Source organism: Colobus angolensis, unplaced genomic scaffold (genome assembly GCF_000951035.1).
Source record: "Colobus angolensis palliatus isolate OR3802 unplaced genomic scaffold, Cang.pa_1.0 Scaffold297, whole genome shotgun sequence".
In the NCBI taxonomy this organism is placed as follows: Eukaryota; Metazoa; Chordata; class Mammalia; order Primates; family Cercopithecidae; genus Colobus; species Colobus angolensis.
This window is the reverse complement of record NW_012116232.1, coordinates 2911469-2937416: the sequence shown is the minus strand read 5'-3', so window position 1 is coordinate 2937416 and position 25948 is coordinate 2911469. Positions and strand designations below refer to the sequence as shown.

The 25948-nt window shown below is 34.2% G+C and overlaps 1 protein-coding gene across 1 annotated transcript in view; it reads right to left on the bottom strand.

The window, feature by feature from the left end:
• Positions 1-25948, bottom strand: part of ADGRL3 (adhesion G protein-coupled receptor L3) — an 890906-nt gene that overhangs the window by 59811 nt on the left and 805147 nt on the right. The window contains exons 20-21 of the mRNA XM_011949310.1: positions 19668-19734; positions 17772-17863 (exon numbers count right to left, since the gene is read on the bottom strand). Of these exons, the coding sequence (XP_011804700.1) occupies positions 17772-17863; positions 19668-19734 (159 nt within the window). The remainder of the gene's footprint in view (positions 1-17771; positions 17864-19667; positions 19735-25948) is intronic.

Here is a 25948-nt window from a genome sequence, read left to right as displayed (position 1 = left end):
AAAGAAAGAAAGAAAGAAAGAAAGAAAGAAAGAAAGAAAGAAAGAAAGGAAGGAGAGAGAGAGAAAGAGAAAGAAAGAAAGAAAGAGAAAGAGAGAGAGAGAAGGAAGGAAGGAAGGAGAAAGAAAGAAAGGAAGGAAGGGAAAGAAAGAGAAAGAAAGAAAGAAAATAAAAGGGAATGAAGGAAAAACTAAATTTTAAAATTCTTAGTTTAAAAGGATTTCAGTTGAAAGACTTTGAAAGCATATACCTTAAAGGAAAAAGTTGATGGTTTACATTTATATATTATAAATTATATACTTACTTATATTTGTACCAAAAGGAAAAATTAACAGAGAGGTAACAGACTGGAAGAAGATATTTGCAATAGCAAAAGCATTCAAAATGGATATCAGAAAGTAAAAGAAAAAGGACAGGGAAGATAACAGAAAAAAGTAGAAAAAATTAAAGCCATTAAAAAAAGAGAGAGAGAAAATCTAGTAAAAACAAATAGGTACACAAGTTTTACTAAAATGTCTCTTTGAATATTAAGAGATATGCTGCATTATAGCACATTATTAAAACTTACAGAATGGGAGATCTGGCAGTTTTAGAAACCTTTCCACAGCTAATTGTGCAAGATGCAGTAAATTCAATGAAGGCAGAAAAATCAGAGCACTGTGACGATGAAGACTATTACAAAGAAAATGTGCTACTTTTTGAGTCATATAATGGTACGTATAATATATTATCTAATAGTGTCAATACTTGTGCTAATAAATTATTACTTTTTATGCTCATGGGTTATTATCTTAATCTCAAAATTAAATAGTTTTAAATTGTAGCCTTAGACTGTCAATCTCAGTTGTGGAACAAAGAGAATTTTTGTGTTAGCACTTTGAAGTATCTGGTTTAAAATATCAACTTCCATAGGCAGCAATCCAGAGTATTGCAGAATGCATGCTAAAGTAGCACATTTATAAAAGTACCAGGGACCTTGATGACAGACCTTTTAAGAATACATAACTGTATGTAGTGGAGAAAACCAGCAACAATTGGTTCTCAGCCAAGAGAAAATTAGATTAGGAAATTTTCAAGTGAGGACTGAGCGGCTCAAGATGCTTAACACTCCAGTATACTGTCTGCACATTTTAATTACAAATCCAATGATTTAATACAGTCTTTTGTCTTAGGTAACTCTGACTTGTATGCTTTCAGCACTTTTCAAATGAGATAAAGAAAAAATAGCATTTTAAAACCAAGTAACACTCCTGATGGAAACCACTGCCGAAAAACAGGAGAATGAGAAAAGCTGAAATCTGTTACCTTATTGTTGTTTTGCTTAAACGGGAGGTATTTGTTTGGAATTCGGGGAAACTGATAAGCACCTGGAGTATGGTGATGCATTTGGCATTCCGTTTGTGTAATCCACTAACCTTTTCAGTGATTAATTTGCTAATCAGTGATCATCTGCAGTAACTTCAATGATAGAGCATTTTACAGACTTCTTTTACTAACAGTGATAAAATTGAATAGCTTGAGCAGTGACTCTCAAGATTTATGTATCATAGTATTTTCTGGAATTTGGGGAGAATGGGTATGTATCTAAAACAAAGTAGAAGTAGTGTTCTCACCCATCTAGGGGGCTTTTCTATAGCTAATGAGTGAGATTCTATTGCCCAAGATTGTAAGTGACTTCATGCATATAGTAAGTAATGAATTTAGGCAACAAAAATTGTAAAAAAAAAAACTTGTATTATAGGCTATTCCTTCCTTCCTTCTGACATTTTTGTATACCTCCTAGACCAACTAATTTTCTACCATTTCCCTTCCTCCCCACAAATTATATCCTGTCCTTTGAAACTCACGATCCAAACTCAACAAATTCCCTTAAATCCTAAACTTCATTTTTGATGTTTCTATCACTTACTGCTTTTAAGTGAAATTGTTGCCCACCAGCAGCGCTTTCCCTGAGGAGCACACAAACTCAAAGGATTGGTTCTCTCCCATCCCTCAGGTGGTGGAAGTGCTGTCATCAGACCATGATTTCCCCAGTGCAAAAACCCCAAATCCTCTGAGGGTTTGCCATGGGTTATTCAGTACTATCTTCTTGTTTTTGTTATCTTGCACATTCCTAGACCTCTTTTTCTTCCATCTCTCCATCTTTCCACTGCATTATCACCCAATTCATGCTCATACTTTCCCCCATGAGCAGCCCAGATACTATGACCATTTACTTTCTTATATCACCTTTCCTCTTTAATGATTTGAAAAACACACACACACACTGAGGTAGCTGAACAAGGGTGAAAAACAAAAACAAAAAAACAACAAAAAAAAAACCAAGTGTTTTTGTTTTTTGTTTTTGAGATGGAGTCTCGCTCTGTCACCAGGCTGAAGTGCAGTGGTGCGATCTTGGCTCACTGAAACCTCCGCTTCCCGGGTTCAACTGATTCTCTAGCCTCCTGAGTAGCTGTAATTACAGGCACCTGCCACCATGCCCAGCTAATTTTTGCCTTTTCAGTAGAAACGGGACTTCACCACGTGGGCCAGGATGATCTCGACCCCTTGACCTCATGATCTGCCTATCTCAGCCTCCCAAAGTGCTAGGATTACAGGCACGAGCCATCATGCCCGGCTGTTTTTTGAAGACATGTCAAATTCCTAACAACAACTTTTTTTTTTTTTTTTGAGATGGAGTTTCATTCTTGTTGCCCAGGCTGGAGTGCAATGATGTGATCTTGGCTCACTGCAACCTCCTCCTCCCAAGTTCAAGCGATTCTCCTGCCTCAGCCTCCGGAGTAGCTCGGATTACAGACACGTGCCAGCACACCTGGCTAATTTTTGTATTTTTGTAACAGAGATGGGGTTTCACCATGTTGGTAAGACCATGTTGGTCTCAAACTCCTGACGTCAGATGATAGCCCTCCTCGGCCACCCAAAGTGCTGGGAATACAGGCGAAAACCACTGCGGTACCCAGCCTATAACAACAAATTTCTAATGGCACTTAATATCTGAAATGCCAATCATACTTCCCCAGTGCACGTGATTTCCCATTCTCCATAAGGGATATTTCACATCTTTCTTCAACTCCAAACCTCTTTCCCATCACAACTCCCTCAGCTGAATATTTCCTAGTTTCTTGAAAAAATGGAAGCAATCTGACAGTTGCAAATGTTTGCACTGTCCAGACCTGTCAATTTCTTGTACAGCACCCAAACTCATCCTCAGCTGCTGCTTCCTTTGATTTTTGGTTTCCATAACATGATGTTTTTACATTTACCTCAGTGACTTTTCTTCCCAAGTCATCTTCACCAGAACAATATTCTTCTTGAGTAGTTTCACTCAGTAATTCACTTTACACACTAATAACGCTGAAATCCCTGTCTCTCATCCTGACAAGATTACTGTACACTAAGATGCCTTATAATTGCATTCTGCTGGCCAGATTTTATAGTTCATAATTTAAAATATTAACATAATCATAGGTGTTAAACACAGGACCCTTAATGATCATCGTTATCCAATCAATATCAGGATTAAAGCTTTGTGAGCATGCCCTAGAAAATGATCTAAACTGATATGTTTTCTGAAATGACAATCTCTTAAAAATTTGACACATTTTACTAGATTTATAGGTTTGATGTGACAAGGACTATATCTAAGAGTTAAGTAAATGGACAGTGAAGCCAGACTGTCTGTTGAAATCTTGGTTCTGGCACTAACTAGATCTGAGGTTTGAAGCGAGTTAAGTAACCTCTCAGAAACCTCAAAGGATTATTGCAAAGATTAAATAAAGTACCACATGTAAAGAATTTAGAACAGTGCCTAGCACACAGTAAAATGTCAATAAACTAACTATTCTTATTATTTGGCACTCATTTTCCAAATAGACACAATATTTAAAATTCAAGTTGATGTTTAATCAGGTGCAGAGATTACAGTTGATATGAGGGCAGAACCAGGGAGCACCTATCTTTTATTTCAGAATCTATGACTATGTTTTGAGCATGTGACTCAAAATACAATGGAATGTTTAACTTCAATGCCTCACAAAGTTTCACTTTATCTCCAAGAAGCTTTAAAAAGAGGCTGGTTTGAACATGGAGGCCCAAAGTCTTTCAGTCTAACAACACTTATTCAAGCTTTCGCACAAAAAAATTTTTAAGTCAGCAAATTTTGGTCAATTTTCATACAAAATTATATGTATTAATACATATAATCATCATACTAAATAAAGCCCTCAATATAAAATAAGTTGTGTTATTTTAAAGAAAGCTATGTTAGGAAAAAAAAATGTATTCCTAGTTGGTTTTTGTTATAGCATCCAAGGCAAACGCCTAAAAACCACAAGATTATATTATCAAAGAGATTTCATGCGTATTTCACTTAGCCTCCAGAAGAAATTGTATTTTCTGCTTAAGACGTTTAAGAACTTTGACTTTAAGTAGTAACTAGGTGGTTAAAAATTGGCTTATATATTTTTCAAAAGTTATGTTCATTTTTCTTAAAACTGGATTCAAACAAACAAAAAAAGACATGTTCAGAAAAAATTAGAGATTTATTTGATACAGTTCCAGACAATAGTATCCTAAAATATGGCACCTTCAGATTTGAGAAAACAGCAAAAGTAGGAAGGTCTCTTTGACATTCCCCTCACCCTTCTCTGAAACAGACCATAAAAGAATTCTCTGACCTTTCTCTCTGAAGTAGATCATAAGACCCTTACCCCAGAGATACCCGCCCTATACCCAGAGGAAAGGAACATTTTTATACTCTAAGATATAGAGACACCCACAATAATCTGAGAATAAACAGGCCTTGCTAAATTCTCCTCAGTTTATTAACATTGAATCATAACCTGTGTCTTCCAATTGTATTTCTCCACATCTATCCACTTCTTCATCAAACTTAGTAAAAAAAATTCCCAAGTTTAACTGTGTTCCTTGAGTCTCCATTTCTGAAAGCTCTAATAACATGTAAAACTTGTATTAAATTAATTTGTACGCATCTATCTTGTTAATCTTTAGTCATAGGAATCTCAGCCATGAACCTAGCAATGGGTGAGAAAAGAAATTTTTTCTCCCCTATGGAATCAAATTCCATATTTTGGAATGTACATTTCCAAATCCTATTTCTTGTGTAGTTGTTTAGGAGCTGAAACTGCACTAAAATAAATAAGCTAAAAAGTTTATGAAGTCATTTTAGGATATTTTTTAGTTTTACCTATAGCACATGAGATTCAGTTTTACAAGTTGGAACTAAATATCATTAAAGATAAGTACTCGGTTTTGAACTTTTATTCTAAAGTTTAAAATCCAAGGTAAATAAATAGCAATTATCTTTTAAAAGTGAATACAAAAGATAAAAAGAGTAAGTTTTAAAAATTTTATCCCCGAATCACAAGTGGATTATTTCACTAATATTTTAATGATATAAATAAGAGCAATTCAACATTAGAGTGAGTTCTACCTCATAAAGAATTTGCAGACAGATAAATTACAATAATTAAATGTTCCCATTTTCATAAGACTTCATTAAATTTTCATTATGTAGATATAGCCACAGTAGTATATTAACAATAGAATATTAGACTTGACTTTTTAAAAACTGTTTCATAGCTTAAAAATATAGAAGGATAATCCTTTCAGGGAAATGACATTCTTATATTGTTTTTTCACAAATATGTTTTCGGACATAAAGTAGGGTGAGATATTTTTAAGATAAAACGTTTTTATAAGAGTACTATGTATTCATCATACTAGCTTCTGAAAACTCAAGAGTGAAATGGTGTAATAAAAAATAAATATTTGTTCTTTGTACCTGATTCCTGGCACAGAGCTCCTAAAAGCCCTTGAAATCTCCCATGTGCCTTCTGCAAACTAATGAGATGACTAGGTGTGTTGAGGGGGAAGGTGTGTGGCAAGGCGATGGCAGGAGGCAAGATAGCTTCAGCATGGTGCCTCGTTCCCAGAAGGATCAAGCTAACATTAAAAAGGCCGAATGTTCAGCCTCCTCTTCCCCTCACTGGGGAAAAAAGAGGGGCTGGAGATAGAGTAGCCAATGTTTAATCAATCATGCCTATGTGATAAAACCTCCATAAAAAATTCCAAAGAATGGATTTCGAGAAGCTTCTAGGGTGGTGAGAACATCCACACGCCTGGGAGGGTGGTTTCTTGGAAAGGGCATGAAAATTATGCCTTCTCCTCCATATCTTGCCCTTGCATCTCTTCCATTTGGCTGTTTCTGAGTTATATCCTTTATAATAAAGCTGTACTTAGAAGTACAGCACTTTTCTGAGTTAAGAATTGTTCTAGTAAATTATCAAATTTGAGGGATGGTTGTGGGGACTCCTGAATTTGTAGTTGCCTGATCAAAATGTGGGTATCCTGGGCACTCCACTGGCACCTGGTGCCTAAAGTGGGGGCAGTCTCGAGGGACAGAGCTGTTAACCTGTAGGATCTGCACTAACCCTGGGAGTTAGTTTCAAAACTGAATTGCATTGTTGGACACCAGTTGATGCTGGAGCACTGGTAGGTGTGTGAAAAAAGGACACGCATTTGGTTGAGAAGAGGTGTCAGAAAACACCATGCAAGTGCATAAAAAAGAAAATTTTAAATTATGCATAATCCTTACACTAAAACATTACCATTATTAACTTTAGTACATTTCCATTTAGTCTCCTTTTTCTCTATGTATAACCATTTATTTCTGACAAATAACAATGAGTGTTCATTTAATGTCCAAAAAGGTATATTACACACAGCTATTTTATAAAGCACACTTCATAAAATTTTATAATATATAACACTATATTTTATTTTTAGAAAGTCAGTTAAATAAAAAATTATAAGGTATCAAAATGAGTGCCTTATTATTGCTTGAAGGAAATGAATTGTGTTGCTTAGGTAATTTTCATTGATGAATAATTTTTCTCCAAAACATGTGACTTATTTAGTTTCTTAAATTCATGAAATTACACAACAAAGTTACTAAATGTGTTTGACATCCAGCTGATTTTTATTTGTTAATAAAGCCTTTGGACAGTTGCATTTTCTAGAAAGCATATACAGTCATGTGTCATTTAACAATGGGAATACATTCTGAGAAATGTGTTCTTAGGCGATTTCATAGTAGTGTGATTATAGAGTGTTCTTACACAAACTTAAAGGATTTAGCCTACCACACATCTAGGCTATATGGTAATGCTTATTGCTCCTAGGCTATAAACTTGTATAGCATGTTACTGTGCTGAATGCTGTAGGTAATTGTAACACAGAAGTATTTGTATATCTAAACAAATGTAAACGTAAAAAAGGTACAGGAAACAAATGGTATTACAATCTTATGAGATCCCCATCATATATGCGATTGTCATTGGCTAAACTCTCATTCCGCAGTGCATTACTGTGTGTGTGGATATGTGTGTATATATTTCGATTATATACAAGCATACATATGTATGCTTGTACCTATATACAGACACACACATGCATATATACATATAGATATAAATAGATTTTATAATTGGAATATTAATTTATAACCTGTTCAGATATTACTATATATTAATATCAAGGGGAAAAATAGAAGATTAAAACTTCATAATAATGTTATATTTGTCAATATTACATAATTTTTTTCTAGGTAAATAAATGTTTTTCAACACACTGAATACTTATGAATCATGATAATTTATTGCATTATTTTAAAAGAAAATATCTACTGGTCAATAGGTTAGCAGGTCTCAGTCATAATTGTATCACATAAAGAAATAATGGTATTGTCTGCATCCTTCTTATCTAAGATCAGCCTTCACTTGTATACTGTATCCCATACTCTTTTGCCTACTCAAGTGTAGACGCCAGATTCCATACAATTTCCTCTCTCTTTCCAATATCAACTAATTCTGTATTCTTACCAAATTAAAAGGAAAAGATTGTAACATATCTCATGCTTAAAAACAAACCAATTATTATCAACAACAGCAACCTCCTGAACCTAAGATCTCTGCCCACTACTATATTTCTCAGCTCTTGTTTACAGCAAAAGACTTGAAAAGATTGTCTTTACATGTGGTTTTTAACTCCACCCCTCTATTCTCCCTTCACTCTATTCTAATAAATCTTCATCAACCACTCTGTCAAGCAGCCTTTGTCAAGTTCACCAAAGATCTCCATGTTGCTAAATTCAGTAGTCAAGTGTAAGTTCCCATCTCGTTTGAAAAGCTAGATTCACCTAGCTTCCAGGATCTATAGATTTCTTCCTATCTCACTGGCTACTCCTCCTCAATCCACTTTGCAGGTTCTACACTTCTTCTAAGATCTCTAAAAGTCAGAGTGTCCCAGGGTTACAGTCCCTCGTTCTCTTATTTTCAGTGTCTACCCTCAATCTCAATATCTTACCCACTATCATGGGTTTGAAATAAAATCAACCCTGACCCTTTCTCCCAAGGTTGTCTAGGTTTGAGGAGTGGCCAAGGGGTGGCAGGTTGGGAGAGGTAGAAAAACCTTGGATGTGTGGGGCAGAGTGTCCACATACCTCTGCATGATGCCCCACATGTGGTATCTAGCTGGAGGCAGCTAGATAGAGAAGGAAGACAGGCGGTGAGCCAGGAGCCATATCCTGGCATGGAACTCTAAGACGTCAAAGGATTCTAAACTCACACTTGATCTTCCAAGAGTTTTTGAAGGTGTATCTATCACAAGAAGAGGTTAGGAGATATGTCCTCTAGTCCTGAGCTCTGCAAATGTTGAGACTGTCCTGTTCCCACAGCCCCTTTGCCAGACCTTTGCTTTTCCAGATTCCCTTCTAGCCAGGAGTGGTCATATGATTCAGACATGTGATGCCAGCAAGGGACTTCTGAGGAATATTTTACACCCTGAACATGGGAGAGAAGCCCATGAGGAAAGGCTCATGAGGAGAATCCCTTCTCTTATCTCTTCTTTCCTGCTTTTGAATGCAACCAAGAAAGGATATAATAATGCTTGGAGCCGAAGAAGTCATCCTTGGACCATAAGATGACACACTGCATGACAACAGTCAACATTCCAAGGATGATGTAAGAACTTTGGTCCTTGTTGACATTACTGAGCTTTTGAACCAACTCTAGAACACTTACCTCTGAATTTCAAGTTTCATACATCACCAGTGTCACTATAATTTAGGACACCATACTGGTCAGCATTTGATACTTCCAGTAGTGGCCATTCTAATAGAAACATACTTTTTAGTGACTAGTGAGAGAAATCAGTTTGGCTGGAAAATCACCATTTCAATTGTTTACAATATCTCTATGCCTCTTTCACTGTTGTATTTTTTTCAAATCATCTCACTTTTATTTTCTTAATGTTTTAAAAGGAAATAAATAACTGCCATAAATTTTAGAAAACCAGGATAATTTGCTATTATAGAAAATAATAGATATATAAAGTGAAATCAATACTGAAAATAAATAAAACATGAGTAACACTAAAAGCAAAAAAATAAAATCTATACATTGATGATTCCAAATTGTATCTTCAGCTTTCACTACTCCAACTTCCAACTCAGCATCTGCACTGAGATATTCAGCAAGTTATCTTACAATAAATAAATAAATAAATAAATAAATCTGTTCAACCCCCAAAAGTGATCCCTCCACAGTTTTCCGCATTTCAGTAATAACCATTCACTGTTCTAGTACCTCAAGCCAAAATCCTTGGAGTCACACTCCACTCCGTTCTCTTAGAATCTACATAAAAATGTAGGCTGGGCTGGGCGGCTCAGGTACTTTGGGAGGCCAAAGCAGGAGGATCACCTAAGGTCAGGAATTCGAGACCAGCCTGGCCAACATGGTGAAACCCCATCTGTACTAAAAATACAAAAAATTAGCTGGGCATGCTGGCACATGTGTTTACTCCTGGCTACTTGGGAGGCTGAGACAGGAGAATCCCTTTAACCCGGGAGGTGGATGTTGTGGTGAGCCGAGATCACACCACTGCAGTCACTCCAGCCTGGGCAAAACTCCTTCTCAAAATATATATATACATATATATTTTATATGTATATATAATGTATGTATATATAATAAATAAAAACTAGCTAATTCTGTAAACTCCATCTTTGAAACATATCACAATTTTCATGTTTCTCATTTGTTGAATAAATTAATAAATAAGGATAAAATCAAAATCAAAGTTCATACATTAAAATTAAAATCAAAATATATGAATAATATGGAACACAAAAGTTAATTATTATAACTATTCTCAGATTTATTCTACTCTTATGAAATCTTACTCTTCACCATTTGGGGAAAAAACTACAGTCTTATGAATAGCTAGTTTAGATTAATACAGATTTTTAAGAATTTCCTTAGACTAACTGCACATTTCTTGTGGGATATAAAGGTAATCTCAGTCTAAGCCCTATATAAAGAACAGAGAACCTGCTAATTTTTATGTTTTCATTATGAAGAAGATAGTTTCCCCTTAGATAGGTTTTTAGACTTTCTCATCCTTAGATAGCACATGACTCTCCTATATCTGATAGAAACCTAATTATTTTGGGGAAAAGTGAAACTATAATTTGACCTCAAGGTATAATGGAAAACAATTTCAGTGTGCCTACGGCAGTCATCCTTCAAACCAGTTTTCTCAAATTTGAGCTTCCAGTCGACAAAATATGTTAAATACACTTATTCATAAACCCTGATTCATAGGAAGATCATATGGGAATTTTAATGTATTTTAAAGAAAAGCCTAAAAACAGAACAGTCCTTTTACATTTCAGAAAACTTAAAACTATAGCCTAAAATAAAGGATACAGTGAGACTGACAATAACACTTGCAGAATGCACAGCTTTTTGAATCAGTGACTAAAATTCAGTTTTCAAAGACATGATTGCTAAATGCATTTAAATGCTAAAATTAAGGCAATCAGCAAAGGACTCACTATTACCTTAGAAAAGTCTCAACTTGTCTGAAGCAAGTCTAGTAGTGTCATTAAAAAATACACAAAGCTCCACACAATGTTGTTTGGATTGTACTACTCTTTAAATACACTTGGAACGCTTATTACATCGTTATGGCGATTTCTAGTAATGTTTAAACATAGATCAAAGAAATAGAGGAAGACAGAAAAAGTGGGATAACAGACAAATTATATTCTCTTTCAGAATTATCTTTAAAAATGATTCTATCTTATTACAATGAATAAAATAAATTTATTATTAGTTCTAGCTAATTCTTAAAACTAAAGTGTTCATAGTATACATGGGCATTCAGAAGTATATTTGGTTTTTAAAATTTGGGAAAATACATCTTCAGTATAGCATGTTGACCTAATAATCTTTTTACAAAACGGGTAACAGTTTTTACACATACTATCTCTAAATAGTTAAAATAATTAGAAATCTGTAAAATCTTGATTTTAATTGAATCTCTTTGATGGTGAAAGATACACCATGAATAAAATCAGTTGTACAGAGATATAAGCTAATATTTTTAAGTTTGCATAGATGATTTTGAGCTTCCTTCTTAAAAATAAAAATCAGTATATCAATATTTTTATCAGTAACTAGTATTTTGAGAATAAGAAAGTTCTAAAAATAATTTCCTCAAAACTCATCCAGAAAACTCTGCAATTGATGAAATTTTTACTACACAACTCAGAACTAGATTTACTGTTCTCATAAAGGCTTAAACTTTTAAGTTATTGCTTTGACTATAGTATAGAGATGAGATAATTTTAGGAAGTAGGCTATATATATTTATTATTTTTAACATATTAAGATGAAAGTTTTCATAAGTATATACATTATATTAATATGAAATTGAAAAAATTAAAGCATTAAAATATTTTTGCGATATTGTTGTATTTTTCAGGAACATGTCCATTTGGTTTTCTGCCTTTACTTTTTTAAACTTCAACCACAAAGTACTAATATAATACTAATCAAGCTGAATGTAATGCTGACTTAATTGTTTTTACTAACATTTAGACACATGTTTCTCAAAGTAAAGGTTACCTTCTTAAGAAATATAATAAGTTATTATGGGTACTGGTAAGGTATTTTGCTATTCATCCCTGAAGCCATTCAGAAGCCTTCTTAGATTTCTTAGCATATGGCAGGTGTCCAACCTCACTGAGAATACTTTTTTTTTTTCTTCCAGAACTAAGAACAGAACTAGCTATTTATTAATCAAATGAGCATTCCACCCCTGGAGCCAATTCTTTCATAATAGGATAAGTTTGGCTTAAAAAAAGAAAGGATCATATCAAGCAGAGCTCTTCATGATGCCATATGGTAAACAAAGCCAGTCAAATTCTAACGGGATTTTGATAGAGGCTGAGCAAAACTTCACCATTAAAAACACAAGGAACCAAAGGCAGCAGGGCATTTCCATACAGAGTGGTTAAAAATACTCAAACCATCCTGTATGGGCAACAAATTATATGCTGTATTCTTTACATATGTGATTACATGTAATTATCACAAAGCTTTATGAAATAGGCATAATTATTCCAAATTCAGAGGAGAAAGTAAGACCCAGACCTCTGATGTAACTTGCCAAGGTCTTGTAAACACTATAGCACTGAAGAGAAATTCAAACCCAACTAAGTTTGACACTCAAGTTATTACTCCCCTTGACCATTATGTCTTCCTTGACAATTAGAGGCTAGGGAAGAAGAAAGGAAAGTAAAAGTTCTATCTTTAAACAAATACTTCTTTAAACCATCTGACAGAGTCTTTACCAACCTATCACTCATATAAAACCTAAGGAGAGAGACTAGAAATCAGAAAACATGACCCGGTGAAATCCTAAGTCTTTATGCAGAAGTCCGTTGATGAGGAGGGGCAAAGGGACAGATACAGAAAAGCAAAGCCTGGTAGATTCTGTGTTCCCTTCACATAGGCACCAATGTTCTTTTCTACATCTTAAAACGACCACTATTTCATTTTTTCTTCAAAATAACTTGAGATGTTATTAAACAAATTATTTTTAAATGCAGTTGTTAATTAATATTTTTCAATAACAGAAATGGGTGATTAGAGAAACTATCCATTTTTATTTTGCAGATAAATGTCAAGAGAGTTCTAAAGGCTCCTCACAAATTAAAGTTTCACATGTCATAGTACTTCAGCCATACTGTAAGTTAATTTTGTGCTGGTAACAATTCAATAATAGTTTTATTCATATTTACATATACTATTTTTAAATTAGTTTAGAGTTTTGCTATGATAATTGTAAGCATTGATTTTGACCTGTCAGAAACTCAATAAGAAAATTCAAATGATTGGAATTCTTTCCTCTAACTATAATTACCTATTTGAATGAAAAAGAGACAAAGGACAAGTAAGCAAGCAGCAAATAATACAGACAAGTATTATTTAATTTTAATTACTTTTTTAGTTAAATCCAAGAATTGGCATACCTCAGTTACCCTGTAATCATATTACCTATATTACTTCACTCTAGTTTTTATTATTTTTTCCAGAGAATTCATTAATATAGTAACAAGCCAACTAATTAAATGTTCTCTATTAACATCAAAAGGGGTTTTTTATGATGACTTGCAGTAAATTTAGAATTTAAAAAAGTTAATTTTTAAGATAATACAATAATAATTCAATTAATTAGGATAAATAGGAGTCAGCCAGTCATAGTGTTAGGGAAATGAAAGTCAGCAGAGAAACAGCAGAGGTAAGATCTGAGGCAAAAGAGAGCATATCTAGAATAGCCAGAGGGCCAAAATGCATAAAATGAAGCTGAAGAAAGAAAAGGGCAACTAGATCAGGGAGGTTTAATGGGCCTTGGCAGGAAATCTGACCTTTAGTTAAGAGTAATGGGCTCTTTTTGAAGAGTTTTACCCCAGAGTGTTGTATGAATGGTTTTAGGTTTTTCAAGAGATCTCTCTAGATGGTGAAGGCTGGGGCAAGAATTGATGTGGGTAGAGAAGTTAGGAGACCACTGCAGTGATTCTAAAGATGACAGTGGCTTAAAGAAAACAGTGCCAGTGAATATGGGGAGAAGCAAACACATTTTAGATAAAGGTGATATATGTGTGTGAAAGAACGTGTATAATCAAAGCAATGAATACTTGGTAACTGAATGAATGACTTGTTTTAGAAAGACAATGACTTCCAAGGGGCCTTACGTGGTGATTTTTTTATTCTTAATACATTGAACAAGGGGACCTGTCTTGTTCACCATTTTATAAAAATTTTTGAAAAATACAAGTAAACATTAACTTTTATGCTTTCCCCAATAGAGTAAAAAAAAGTTTTCCAGATAAATGATGCTTATATCTTCACATTTCCTATACCATTTTGAATACATATTATACAGAGCTTTATTCTTGTTAAAAAAAAAAAAGCCAGATTTTCAGTTTTAGTTAATGTTCAACATCATTATTACTCTTCTTAACTCCTTTTTTCCTTATCAATTATGCCCTGCTGATTTCTTTACAACCACTTCTTAAACAGTTAATATAATGTATTTTAAATAAAATGAAATTTTCTTCAGATTCTGGAAAAGATTAAGGAATATTTTCTGGAGATATCTTTCTCATTGTTTTTCTTCAACATGTTCCGTTATCTTGCCAAAATCTATCTTTCCTACCTCACTGAGGAGACTAGGCAGAAATCCCTCAATTCACTGCGCTACCCCAGTTCCACCAACATATCTGCATCACACCTATCATTATCTATTCCATTCAGTCTCAGTGGAAACGGATCCTCCTGCCTGGCTTCTTTTGGCTTACTGGACAAATGTCCTTCCTGAAATCCAGTGTAGAGGAATTGCTCTACCACTATTCTGGATCACATTCTCTACACAACCTCACATCACAACTATAATAGTAATTCTCCTTTCCTATATTCTTAATTTCTCTATCACTGGTTCTTTTCCATCAATATGTCCGTATTCATAATTCTTTCAACTTAAAACCATCCTAGGCCAGGTGCAGTGGCTCATGCCTGTAATCCTAGCACTTTGGGAGGCTGAGGCAGAAGGATAGCTTAAAGCCAGGAGTTCGAGACCAGCCTGGGTAACATCATGAAACCCCATCATTATTAAACAACAACAACAACAAAAATTAGCCAGGCATGATGGTGCATGCCTCTGGTTCCAGCTACTAGGGATGCTGAGGTGGGAGGATATCTTGAGCCCAGGAGGTTTAGGCTGCAGTGGGCTTTGATGGCACTACTGCACTTCAAACTGGGCAACAGAGCAAGACTCTACCTCTTGAAACAATAAATAAATAAAAAATAAATAAAAACAAAGAAAAAAAAAGCCATCCTCTATACCCCTTCTAACAACTATCCAATTTCTCTCCTTCATTTACTAAATTTTTTAAAAAGTATCATCAAAGGTTTATGTTCTTCTGCCCATTTAATGGTTAGGTATATTTCATTATTATATCCATTTCAAAGAGAGGAAGACTCAGGAAGATTAAGTACTTTCCAAAGAATGTAATCTAGAAGGCAGTTTAGACATAATTGAATTTAAGATATTTTCATTTAAGGCTTTATTTGCTTTGTAATATAAAACTTGATGCTACTAATGCCACTAAATATAATTATTGATTTTTTCATGTTTAATTATTTTTCCAAACAGTAATATCATAAAACTTCATCCACATTACGTAAAGAAATACATACGAACATTATACAAACAAATTGGTTTTTAAAATATGTGACAGTACTAAATACAAATCATAAAGTTAAAAGTAAGCAAAGGCTTTACCTTTTGTTGAATTAGACAAAAAAGTTAAAAAGAAAAAAAAATTACCTAAAAAGTGTACTTGAAATATGGGACAAAGAATGATCCTTCTTGCCAATTTATAACCTAGTGTTATATAAATGTTAAAGTCTTATTCCCTTATTTCTGCTAGTATTTAAATATATAATATAAATAATAAATAAAGTGTTACTTGTGTTTTATTTTATACTACAAAGGAGGTACAAAGATGTAATTTGTGTTACAGTGGGTAAAAGTACAATATGATAAATATATTTTATGTGCCTAAATTGAATATGTGCCAAATTCAATTTCATCAGGAGCAAATAGTCTAAGCAACCAACACTGTACTTCAGAAGGACAGTTTAATTGTACATAATTAAACAATATGATGACTACTATCTCAACTAAGTAATACTGAGAATTACAAAAGGCTATCACTCATTGTAGATAATTTCTATTTTGAACCACTATGTTTTAATTTTTCTAATTCCTTGGTTATCCTTTTTATTTAATGTTGATAAATAATTCCTTCAACAAAATTAACTACTTAATGCCAATACACCTTAGGCACTCAAGTCTTTAATATATTACTTTATTCTGTAAATATTCATTGAGGGTCTACTATGGGCCAGGAACTGTCAGGCATTGAATGTAGAAAGATGGAAATGGGTGACATAATTGCTATCTGAGGTAGTTCAAGGAGAATGTCAGTAGCACAGAAAAGTCACAGATTACCTCATGAAACTTCTGAAAATACATTCATTTAAATAAAAGCATTTAACAAATATAACACTAGCATAAGCAAATTATATGAAAATGCAATTCAATATATTATATCTTAATAACTAATATGCGCCTAAATATTACTATCTTTCTAAAATATGATACATTCCAAAGAAACAAGATGTTTTTTTTTGTTATATCAAGGATTGCAACTATTCTGCTTTTCAGAAAATGTAAATCAGCTACTTTTTTTTGCCCATATAAAGTACTACTACTGTTGAAAAGTAATGTGAATGTTTTCATATTTCTGCATGGCAGAACTTTCTGAACATACAAAAGTAGATCTTGGGTTAAAGAACAAACTTTCAAACTTGACAGATGATTAAATAGATAAAGACTTCTGGAGAGATTTAACTTTAGCTTCCAGAAGGTTAAGTGTTAATATTTCAAGGGGAGGTAAAACGTAGAGCCATATTTTTATATTACAAAGTATCTGTTTACATTAGGAAGGTTTCTTTATCTCTGTCAGAAGATGGTAGCCATGTAACAGCTCTTATATAAATGCCCAGATTCATAATTCCAGGGTTCCTCTTCTGTGATGTAAAATTCCCCTTTTGGTACTTGTAGGTACCCTCATCTGGCTCTCATCACATTGCTCTGGAGTGAGAGATGGAGTGTGAGGAAGTGATGTGGTAATTGCTCTAAGAAACAATAACCTGGCCGGGCATGGTGGCTCACACCTGTAATTCCAGCACTTTGGGAGGCCGAGGCAGGTGGATCATCTGAGGTCAGGAGTTTGAGACCAGTCTGGCCAATATGGTGAAACCCTGTCTCTACTAAAAATAAAAAAAAATTAGCTGGGCATCGTGGTGGAAGCCTGTGGTCCCAGCTACTTGGAAGACTGAGGCAGAAGAATCCCTTGAATCCGGGAGGAGGAGGTTGCAGTGAGCTGAGATCGTGCCCCATTGCACTCCAACCTGGGCAACAAGAGGGAAATTCCATCTCAAAAAAAAAAAAAAAAGAAACAAACAAAAAAACAGAATAATGTGTCCTAAATGGAAATGTTGTGTTTGTTTTCAGGATAAAATGAATATAGATATTTAAAACTTATCATGTTCCAAATTAGAATTTAGGAGAAAAAGCATCTTTGAAAACATAACTTTATTATACTTATTTTCAGGTAGATTAAGTCACTTTGATAGTCAATCAATAATCTTATTCAGCAAAGACAATACACTCATATTCTTTATCTTTTTGTTGTAAGATTTTGGTATAATAGAAAGGATAGTTTGTAGTATAAATATAAGGCAACCTATAGACAACAAAAATAAAAATCACTTACTTGATGTTATCAAGACAGCCTGATTCAGGTTTCAGTATAGCAGTATGATGAAACATTTTATATAAAGCAATCCCAAGGAAGATTACATTAAGCTGGAATGCAAAAGGTAGTGTTATGCAGCATAATTGGAGTAGGAAAAAAAAACAAAAAACAAATCTATTCTCTGTAACAGACGAGTTGTTCTGGGAAATTAGGTCTCACTACACTTTTAAAGGAATTGGATCATAGATGACTGCCTAGTGTTCTAGTAAAGGCAAGAAGCCAGTTTTGAGAATTGGGATACTACTGAGTTACAAAGCACTAGTATGCCTGCTATGCCAAATCACACAAATACAAAATCAGCATCAGCTGGAATGATGCTGTGGAAATTGTGAAACAATTCAAAGTCTAGTGTATGTCAAAACAAAAACAATACTTTTTTAGGTGTGTTACTATTTCTACACTCTGAACATTTATCTAAATAGATTGTTTAGTGACACATTTTCAAATATTGTATTACAAAAATGCAAATACTAAAATCAATATATTTTTGTGTAGCTAGTTCAAAAGGATTATAAAATGTTGGGTAAATTCTGATGCTACAATAAACTAGGACTAAAGTAAAGGGAACCACCCGTGGTATTGTCATGTCACTGGAAACACAGAAAGCATAAAATCTAAAACAAAACAAAACAGAAAAACAGAAAGCTCTGATGTAAACTTCATATATCACACACAGGTAAACTGTATAAAAAACTACATAGTGAGTTGCCCTTTACCACTTGATTAATTTATATATTCCACAACTCGGCAATAAAAGCGCTCCTGAAATTCTCTCAAAAATACATGTTCATAATACTTTATCAATCATCCCCAAATCCAAAAAGTCTGCAAAATGAAAGTTATTTAAAAAAATCCATTCAGTGACCAAAAAGCCTAACATGAAGTAAATCTATGTGGTGGGAAAACCTAATTTGAATTGACATAAGGCTGTCCATGGTCTTTCCACTATTTGCTCTTACTTTTCCTTTTTTTTTCTCTCTGTTGAAATATTGTATTTGATTACAGAGTGCTGCCTAGTCTCCACTGTATTTGTTGATGTATTTGATTTTGGGTAACTGCCTATTCCTCAATAGGGTTATTGTGTATTATGCAGTGTATGTACCATATTATCTTTCCAAAGTCTGAAAACTTTCTGATTCCAAAACACATCTTGTCCCAAAGATTTCAGATAAGAAACTGGAGACCTATATTTATCCAAAGTCAAAAGGCTAACATTTTATTCACAAAATGGATAGCAACTTTGTATTTTTAAAATGGTGAATATATACACAATTATACTAACAGTTTTATCTAAATTAAGTTAATCCATTTTTGAAATCAGAATATTATGGATCTAAAAACGGAAAAGGAAGCATGATTCCAGAATGTATGCCTAATGAGATTGTGCCATTCTCAAGTAAAGTGTTAAAGTTTTGCTTTTAAATTTTAAAGTTTTCAAGATTCATTTAAAAAACAAAGCTGATAGGAACAGTCAGGTGTTTTCCCACCTTTCTATCAGTTCCCAATTCAAATTATCTAAAAGAAAAATAATGGAAATACACTGTTGTCAACCTTAGAGTCATCCCTGTTCAAATATCTATGAAACGAAATGGATTATGTTGGATTAGACCCTTGAGTAGCTATAACACTCCATAAGCTTTTGTAAATGCACATTTTCTTTCCTACCAGTTTTGATTAACTATTTTACAACATAAAATAGACTATAATGAGTGTTTAATTGCTTGAATTATGTTGGGTCAAATAAGTACATGCTTTCCCCAAATTAACCTCTGTAAATTAAAGACAGTCAGAACTGGGATAGTGAAAGTTTTATATCTTGAGCTGGGAAACACATAGTTAATTAGGAATTCTTACCATAATTATCAAGGTTGCTGGTCCTATAAAACTCCAAATGAAGTAGGTGTCAAGTCGGAGCCAACATCTGCAATGAAACACAAGGGAGAGAAGGCATTCAAGGACTGGGTATGGGACATACATTAAGAGTGAGCGAGTGACAGAGAAGAATGTGAGCTGCAAAGCATTCCACTGGGAGACAGGAAATATTACATTGCTTGTTCATTTAAATGTTGAATTATGTGCTCAATTTCTGACAGCACTATTGATGGAGTAAGATAATTACCCCTGGAGGAAGCAGGAAAAAATGGCACTGGGCCTATTTGCTCAGGCCTTTTGTGTCTGTCATAGAAACTTAAAAAAAAAAGAGAGAGAGAGAAAGAAAGAAAGAAAAAGCCATACACGTAGCCATTAAATCGAGGAGCTTTAAGCTATCCTTTTCTCTTCAATTATGGTGCTACATAACCTGTCTATCAGCTGTCAGGCAAAGTGACATTTTCCTGTCAAGAAGATCTGAGGAAATGCTGTATAAAGAAGAAATAAATTTGGTATCAGAAGATTGAAGTTTAATTAGGTTGGGCAGCCAACCTTTGAGATTTCTGGAGTCCGAAAAAGTGCATTGTTACTGCTCATTCTTCTGGGGTGGCAAATGATCCTTAGCATCCCATGAAGTTGATTCATGACCCGGAAGTAAATTATTAATCACTTAATTTCAGCTACATTTAATACTCCCCCAATTCTTAAAACCTCTGGGAAATTACATTTTCATTCTTCAGGATGACAGAAAGACAAAATGGAAGTGACTAGTTATGAGAAAGATTAATGTAAATTTTGAACAAATTACATTTGATGTTAAAAATAATATCTTGAATTATTTGCCATTTTGCTATAGTTGAGGCATAAGAAGAAAAGAGCTCCAGTGGTAAATATTCAAGACTGGTTTGCTATATAATATAAACATGTAAATCCTAAGTACTCAAATATTTCTGTGATTATAAAAGTTACTTAAACCTAAGTAATAATGGAATAACAGAAAAACTGTCAAGAAAGGAAATTAGAAATGCCTATCAAAAAAGGAATGAATAAATACAGTATTTTCTATTCATATGATGAAATGTTATAAAACAGTTAAAAAGGAGGAAGTAGATCTACATATGTCAATAGGGTAAATAAAAAAACAAACAAAGTTGGGGGCTGGGTGTGGTGTCTCACATCTGTAATAACAGCACTTTGGGAGGCCATGGAGAGTAGTTCACTAAAGCCCAGGAGTTTGAGACCAGCCTAGGCAACATGGCAAAATCTTGTGTCTGCAAAAATTAGCTAGGCATGGTGGTGTGTCCCTGTAGTTGCAGCTACTCAGGAGGCTGAGGTGGTAGGATCACCTAAACCTGGGTGGTTGAGGCTTCAGTGAGCTGAAATCACAGCCCTGTGCTCCAGCCTGGGTGACAGAGTGAGACCCTGACTCAAAAAAAAAAAAAAAAAAAAGTTGAGTAAAAAGTAAGGTACAGAATCTAAACTATATCAAATGTATATATAATATAGTGTGTTAAATATACATACACACAGACATTAAAAACTATACACAATATATTTTTGATGGATATATATATATGTTATTTTATTTAATGGGAAGAAAAAAAAATCACCAAACTCATGTTAGTGGTTGCCTCTCACATAAGAGTAGAGAGCACTAGAAGTGAACAAAATGGGCTTTAGTCATATGTTTTACAGTAGTAATTACTGTTAGCAAATACACTAAAGTGCTAACAGTTTTAACATCCGAGTAATGGAGGCAATGATGTTTATTATGGTTTTTGGCTTCCTTTACTTTGCTATAACTTTTAAACTTATTTTAAGAGCTAGATTTTTAAGCCAAAAAAAAAAAAAAAAAAATCTTGAACCAAAACAGATTGCCTACAAAAAGTCCATTTTAAAACAATGAAAAGGAGGGGCACAGTGGCTCACCCCTGTTATCCCAGGACTTTGGGAGGCTAAGGCAGAAGGATGGCTTGAGCACAGGAGTTCAAGACTGGCCTGGGCAATATAGTGAGACCTCATCTCTACAAAGAAAAAAAATATTAGCTGGGGATCATAATGCATGCCTGTGGTCCCAACTACTCGGGAGGCTGAAGTGGAAGGATGGCTTGAGCCCAAGAGGTCAGGCTGTGGTGAGTCATGAACCCGGCACTTTACTCCAGTCTGCCAACAGAGTGAGGCTCCGTCTCAAACAAAAAGAAAACAAAAACGAAAAATGAAGTCTGGCCTTCTTCTATTAAGTTAAATACATGTAAACTAATTTCAGTAGAAGTACAATAGGCACTCTAAAAAGAAACTGACTACAAGTTCCCATTTTTTATGTAGACAAGATAATTTCTATATTCAAAATAAACACAATAATCCTGTTTGAAAAAATGCTATTAGTGAAGCAATCAATGTTTAAACACCACTGGTTTGTTTGGATAATTAGTTACCCTTTTGTTGTGGTGGTGTTCAAAAAACTTGGTCACATGAAATAGAAGTGTAGTGCTAAATATAAGCAGAAACAAACCAGAGAATTCAAGGTTGAAATATGAACATTGTCTTCATTCTGATCATAGGCTAGCTTGTCACCAACATAATAAAAGAGAGAGAGATTGGGTGTATGTGTGTATGAGAGAGACAGAAAAAGAGAGAGCGACAGACCGGGGAAGAGAGAGAGAGAAAAAATAAACTCTTGGGGAAGAAGATTTTCAAAGGTCTGAGTTCTGAACAAATATCCTTTTTTCCCTCAGGATAAAAACAATGAAGGAGGCTGGGCACGTGGCTCAGGCTTGTAATCTCAACACTTCGCGAGGCCGAGGTGGGCAGATCACTTGAGGTCAGGAGTTCGAGACCAGCCTGGCCTACATAGTGAAACCCCGTCTCTACTAAAAATACAAAAATTAGCCATGTGTGGTGCCTGTAATCCCAGCTAATTGGGAGGCTGAGGCAGAGGAATCTCTGGAATCTGGGGGCAGAGGTTGCAGTGAGCCAAGACCGTGCCATCGCATTCCAGTCAGGGCAACAAAACGAGACTTCATCTCAAAACAAGAACAAAAACAAAGAAACAATGAATGACGAGACCAAAACATGGACATTTTCCCAGACTAGATCAGACACACACACACACACAAACACGCACACACACAACTGCAGCCCATGAATGCTGCTGAAATTATAGCAACATGATACAATAGTAATAATACATTTTAAGAATGACTTAATAATATAACTCTCGTTGTTTTGTAGGTCAAACAAGTTTTTGAAAGCGAATCTAAGAACTAAAACACGTTTTCAGAAAAATTTTTAATGGGAAAATGTGCTTCACAATCTTCTATAGAAGATTATTTTACAAGTTAAGGAATCTTAAACAAATACCTTTATATTATTAACAGTTGTCTTGGACTAAGGGAATTTTAAAATATTAAATAATCTTACCTAATGTTTCAATAAAGTATAACAGTATCATTAAATTATAGCCTTGCAAAACTTTGCTTTTTTGAATATGATTTCAGCTTAGCTAACACTTTATTTGGAAATGTGCTTTCAGCATAGTGATATTTTCTAAATGTAAAAGGGCATTTCAAAATGATTATTTTTATTCTTTAAGAAAAATTTTTATATCAGTTTGGCAAAATAGATTTACATTTCCTTTGGAACTGAACAGTGAAAGAGGCAATATAAAATAAGTAAAATGTACTTAACAAATCATCCCTCCATGAGGGCTGCTGGGGCTTTACTCTTTTCTGGAAGGCTGTGTGGCAAGAATCCCTTTCCTAATTTGATTGCCATATGGCCACACCTGCTGTTGTTTCTGGCCACATGCTGGCTTTCTCAAAGCCTTCTGTATTTCCTCTTCTTCCTATTAAGTACCTTAAAAATTTGCATGATTCCTGTCCCAGTTCACTGTGCCTATGTTAAAACAATTCACTCAGCCTTTAAGGTAGAGAAGAATATTACGTGGGGTGTATGTATACATGCCTGAGCACATATATCCTACCGCAGAGTTGTAAGTCTCACCATTCAATGACATTTAGATACAAGGTAAAAACACTGGTTAAGGTGAGACAAAGCTAGAAGAACAATTTATCACACTAAACGCACTGAAGTCCAGCTTGTGAATGGTAAGATAGACCCGCTATTGAAGAATACAATTTATCTGAAAATTGCCTTTATCTATCTAGCAACATTTAATTTGTGAAATTAGTAATTTGGATTGGCCATTCACATTTAATTTTTAAGATATGGTAATTTCTTTTTTATAAATGAAATTCAATCATTGTCTATCGTCTATACATTATATTTATAAAAGTACTGTAACAAAAGACATAAGAGACTTGAGAAAGCAGGTGCATTCTGACCACACTCATGTTTATTTGAGGCAATAGTAAAAACCTTTTGATATTAGATATATCCTGTAATTCAAAGAAACACTTGTCATACACCACAGACCTTGACTTGACCTCCTTTTCATTTATCTAATACAAATATGTTGTTGAAATTCATTTTGTAGCATAATTTTTTTCAAATAATAAAAGTAACATATATTGCTAGCTACATGATGAAGTCTTACTGAATTATACAAGTTTATTGATTTCAAAACTCTAAAGGACTGGTGTTAACCCACAAGGATAAGTAGTCTTTGTCCTTGTGAATTACTCTATTTCCAAATATTAACCAAAGATTTTTGGGGTAATGTAAATTAGCAATATGTTTGTTTCACTTTCTACAGGATGCTAAATCACAGACTGAATTATTCTTGATGAGTATTGAATGTAACCAGTAAACAATCGTTGGCTACTATTAGATCATGAAATTCACAAGGCTTAATCATAGCAAGTTGTTTATGAGAATTTTTAATTATATAATATCCTTTTCTCTGTAATATTTGCCAACATTGTTATATTTGTAATATATATATTTATATGTAATATTATAAATATATATTTATGTATTGATATATTATAAATATATTTGCATATAAATATAATATGTAAATACAATATTCATATTATATGTATATATATATATCTGGCAAGATTGAGAGAATAAGAAAGGAATAAACTGGACAAGAAAGAAGGACAAGGAGGCCGGGCGCGGTGGCTCAAGCCTGTAATCCCAGCACTTTGGGAGGCCGAGACAGGCGGATCACAAGGTCAGGAGATCGAGACTATCCTGGCTAACCCGGTGAAACCCGTCTCTACTAAAAATATAAAAATTAGCCGGGCGAGGTGGCGGGCGCCTGTAGTCCCAGCTACTCGGGAGGCTGAGGCAGGAGAATGGCGTAAACCCGGGAGGCGGAGCTTGCAGTGAGCTGAGATCTGGTCACTACACTCCAGCCTGAGCGACAGAGCAAGACTCCGTCTCAAAAAAAAAAGAAAGAAAGAAGGACAAGAAGAGAAAAAAGGGACAGGTATATACATCAAGTACAATAAATCTGGTCCTCAGTTTATTGCATAATATGATTGTTAGGGGTTTTTTTAATGCCATTTTCATCACAGCACATTCACACAGCTAATATTGAAATACTTTGCAAGCAAGTGCATGAATTTTAAAAAAAGGTTGGCGAAGTGATACAGGGATGCAGTGAAATCAGTGGTGGCCAAGCCTAGCATTTGAGGTTCTGCTACAGTTTTGGATCTTAGAATTAAACACTACCTCTAATATATCAAAAATAGATTGTGTTGTCTTTATTTCCTCAACATGTTATAGTTTTTAAAGGAGTTTCATTATTTTTTTCAGCAAAATGCATACTACATTCTATGATGGACTATAAAGGTAAGAATTATAACTATTATAACTTATTAATACTACTAAATGTTGAGTGATTGCCATGGTCTCATCTTAAGATGATATCATAAGAATTGTGTACAAGAAGCCCCTGTGACACAAGTTTACCTATATAACAAACCTTCACATGTACCTCTGAACCTGAAAGGTAAAAACAAACAAACAAACAAAAAAACCAAGAATTGTAATCACTACTCTAGTGAATGGTTGCTTTTTAATACAATCTATTTTATAATTAAAAACAATGTTGCTGATCATGTCTGTATTTCTTCATTTGTATCAGCCAAATAATAGTACCAGTAATAATAGAAGTTCTAATTTAATAAATGCTTATCTATGCTAGTCATAGATGTCTAGCATATGCTTTACATATATACATATTGTTTATATACAAATATACACCTTATGTATATACATACTCTGATTCATAAATACACACACACACACACACACACACACACACAGAGTTTCAAACATTGGAAGAGTCTTGCAAG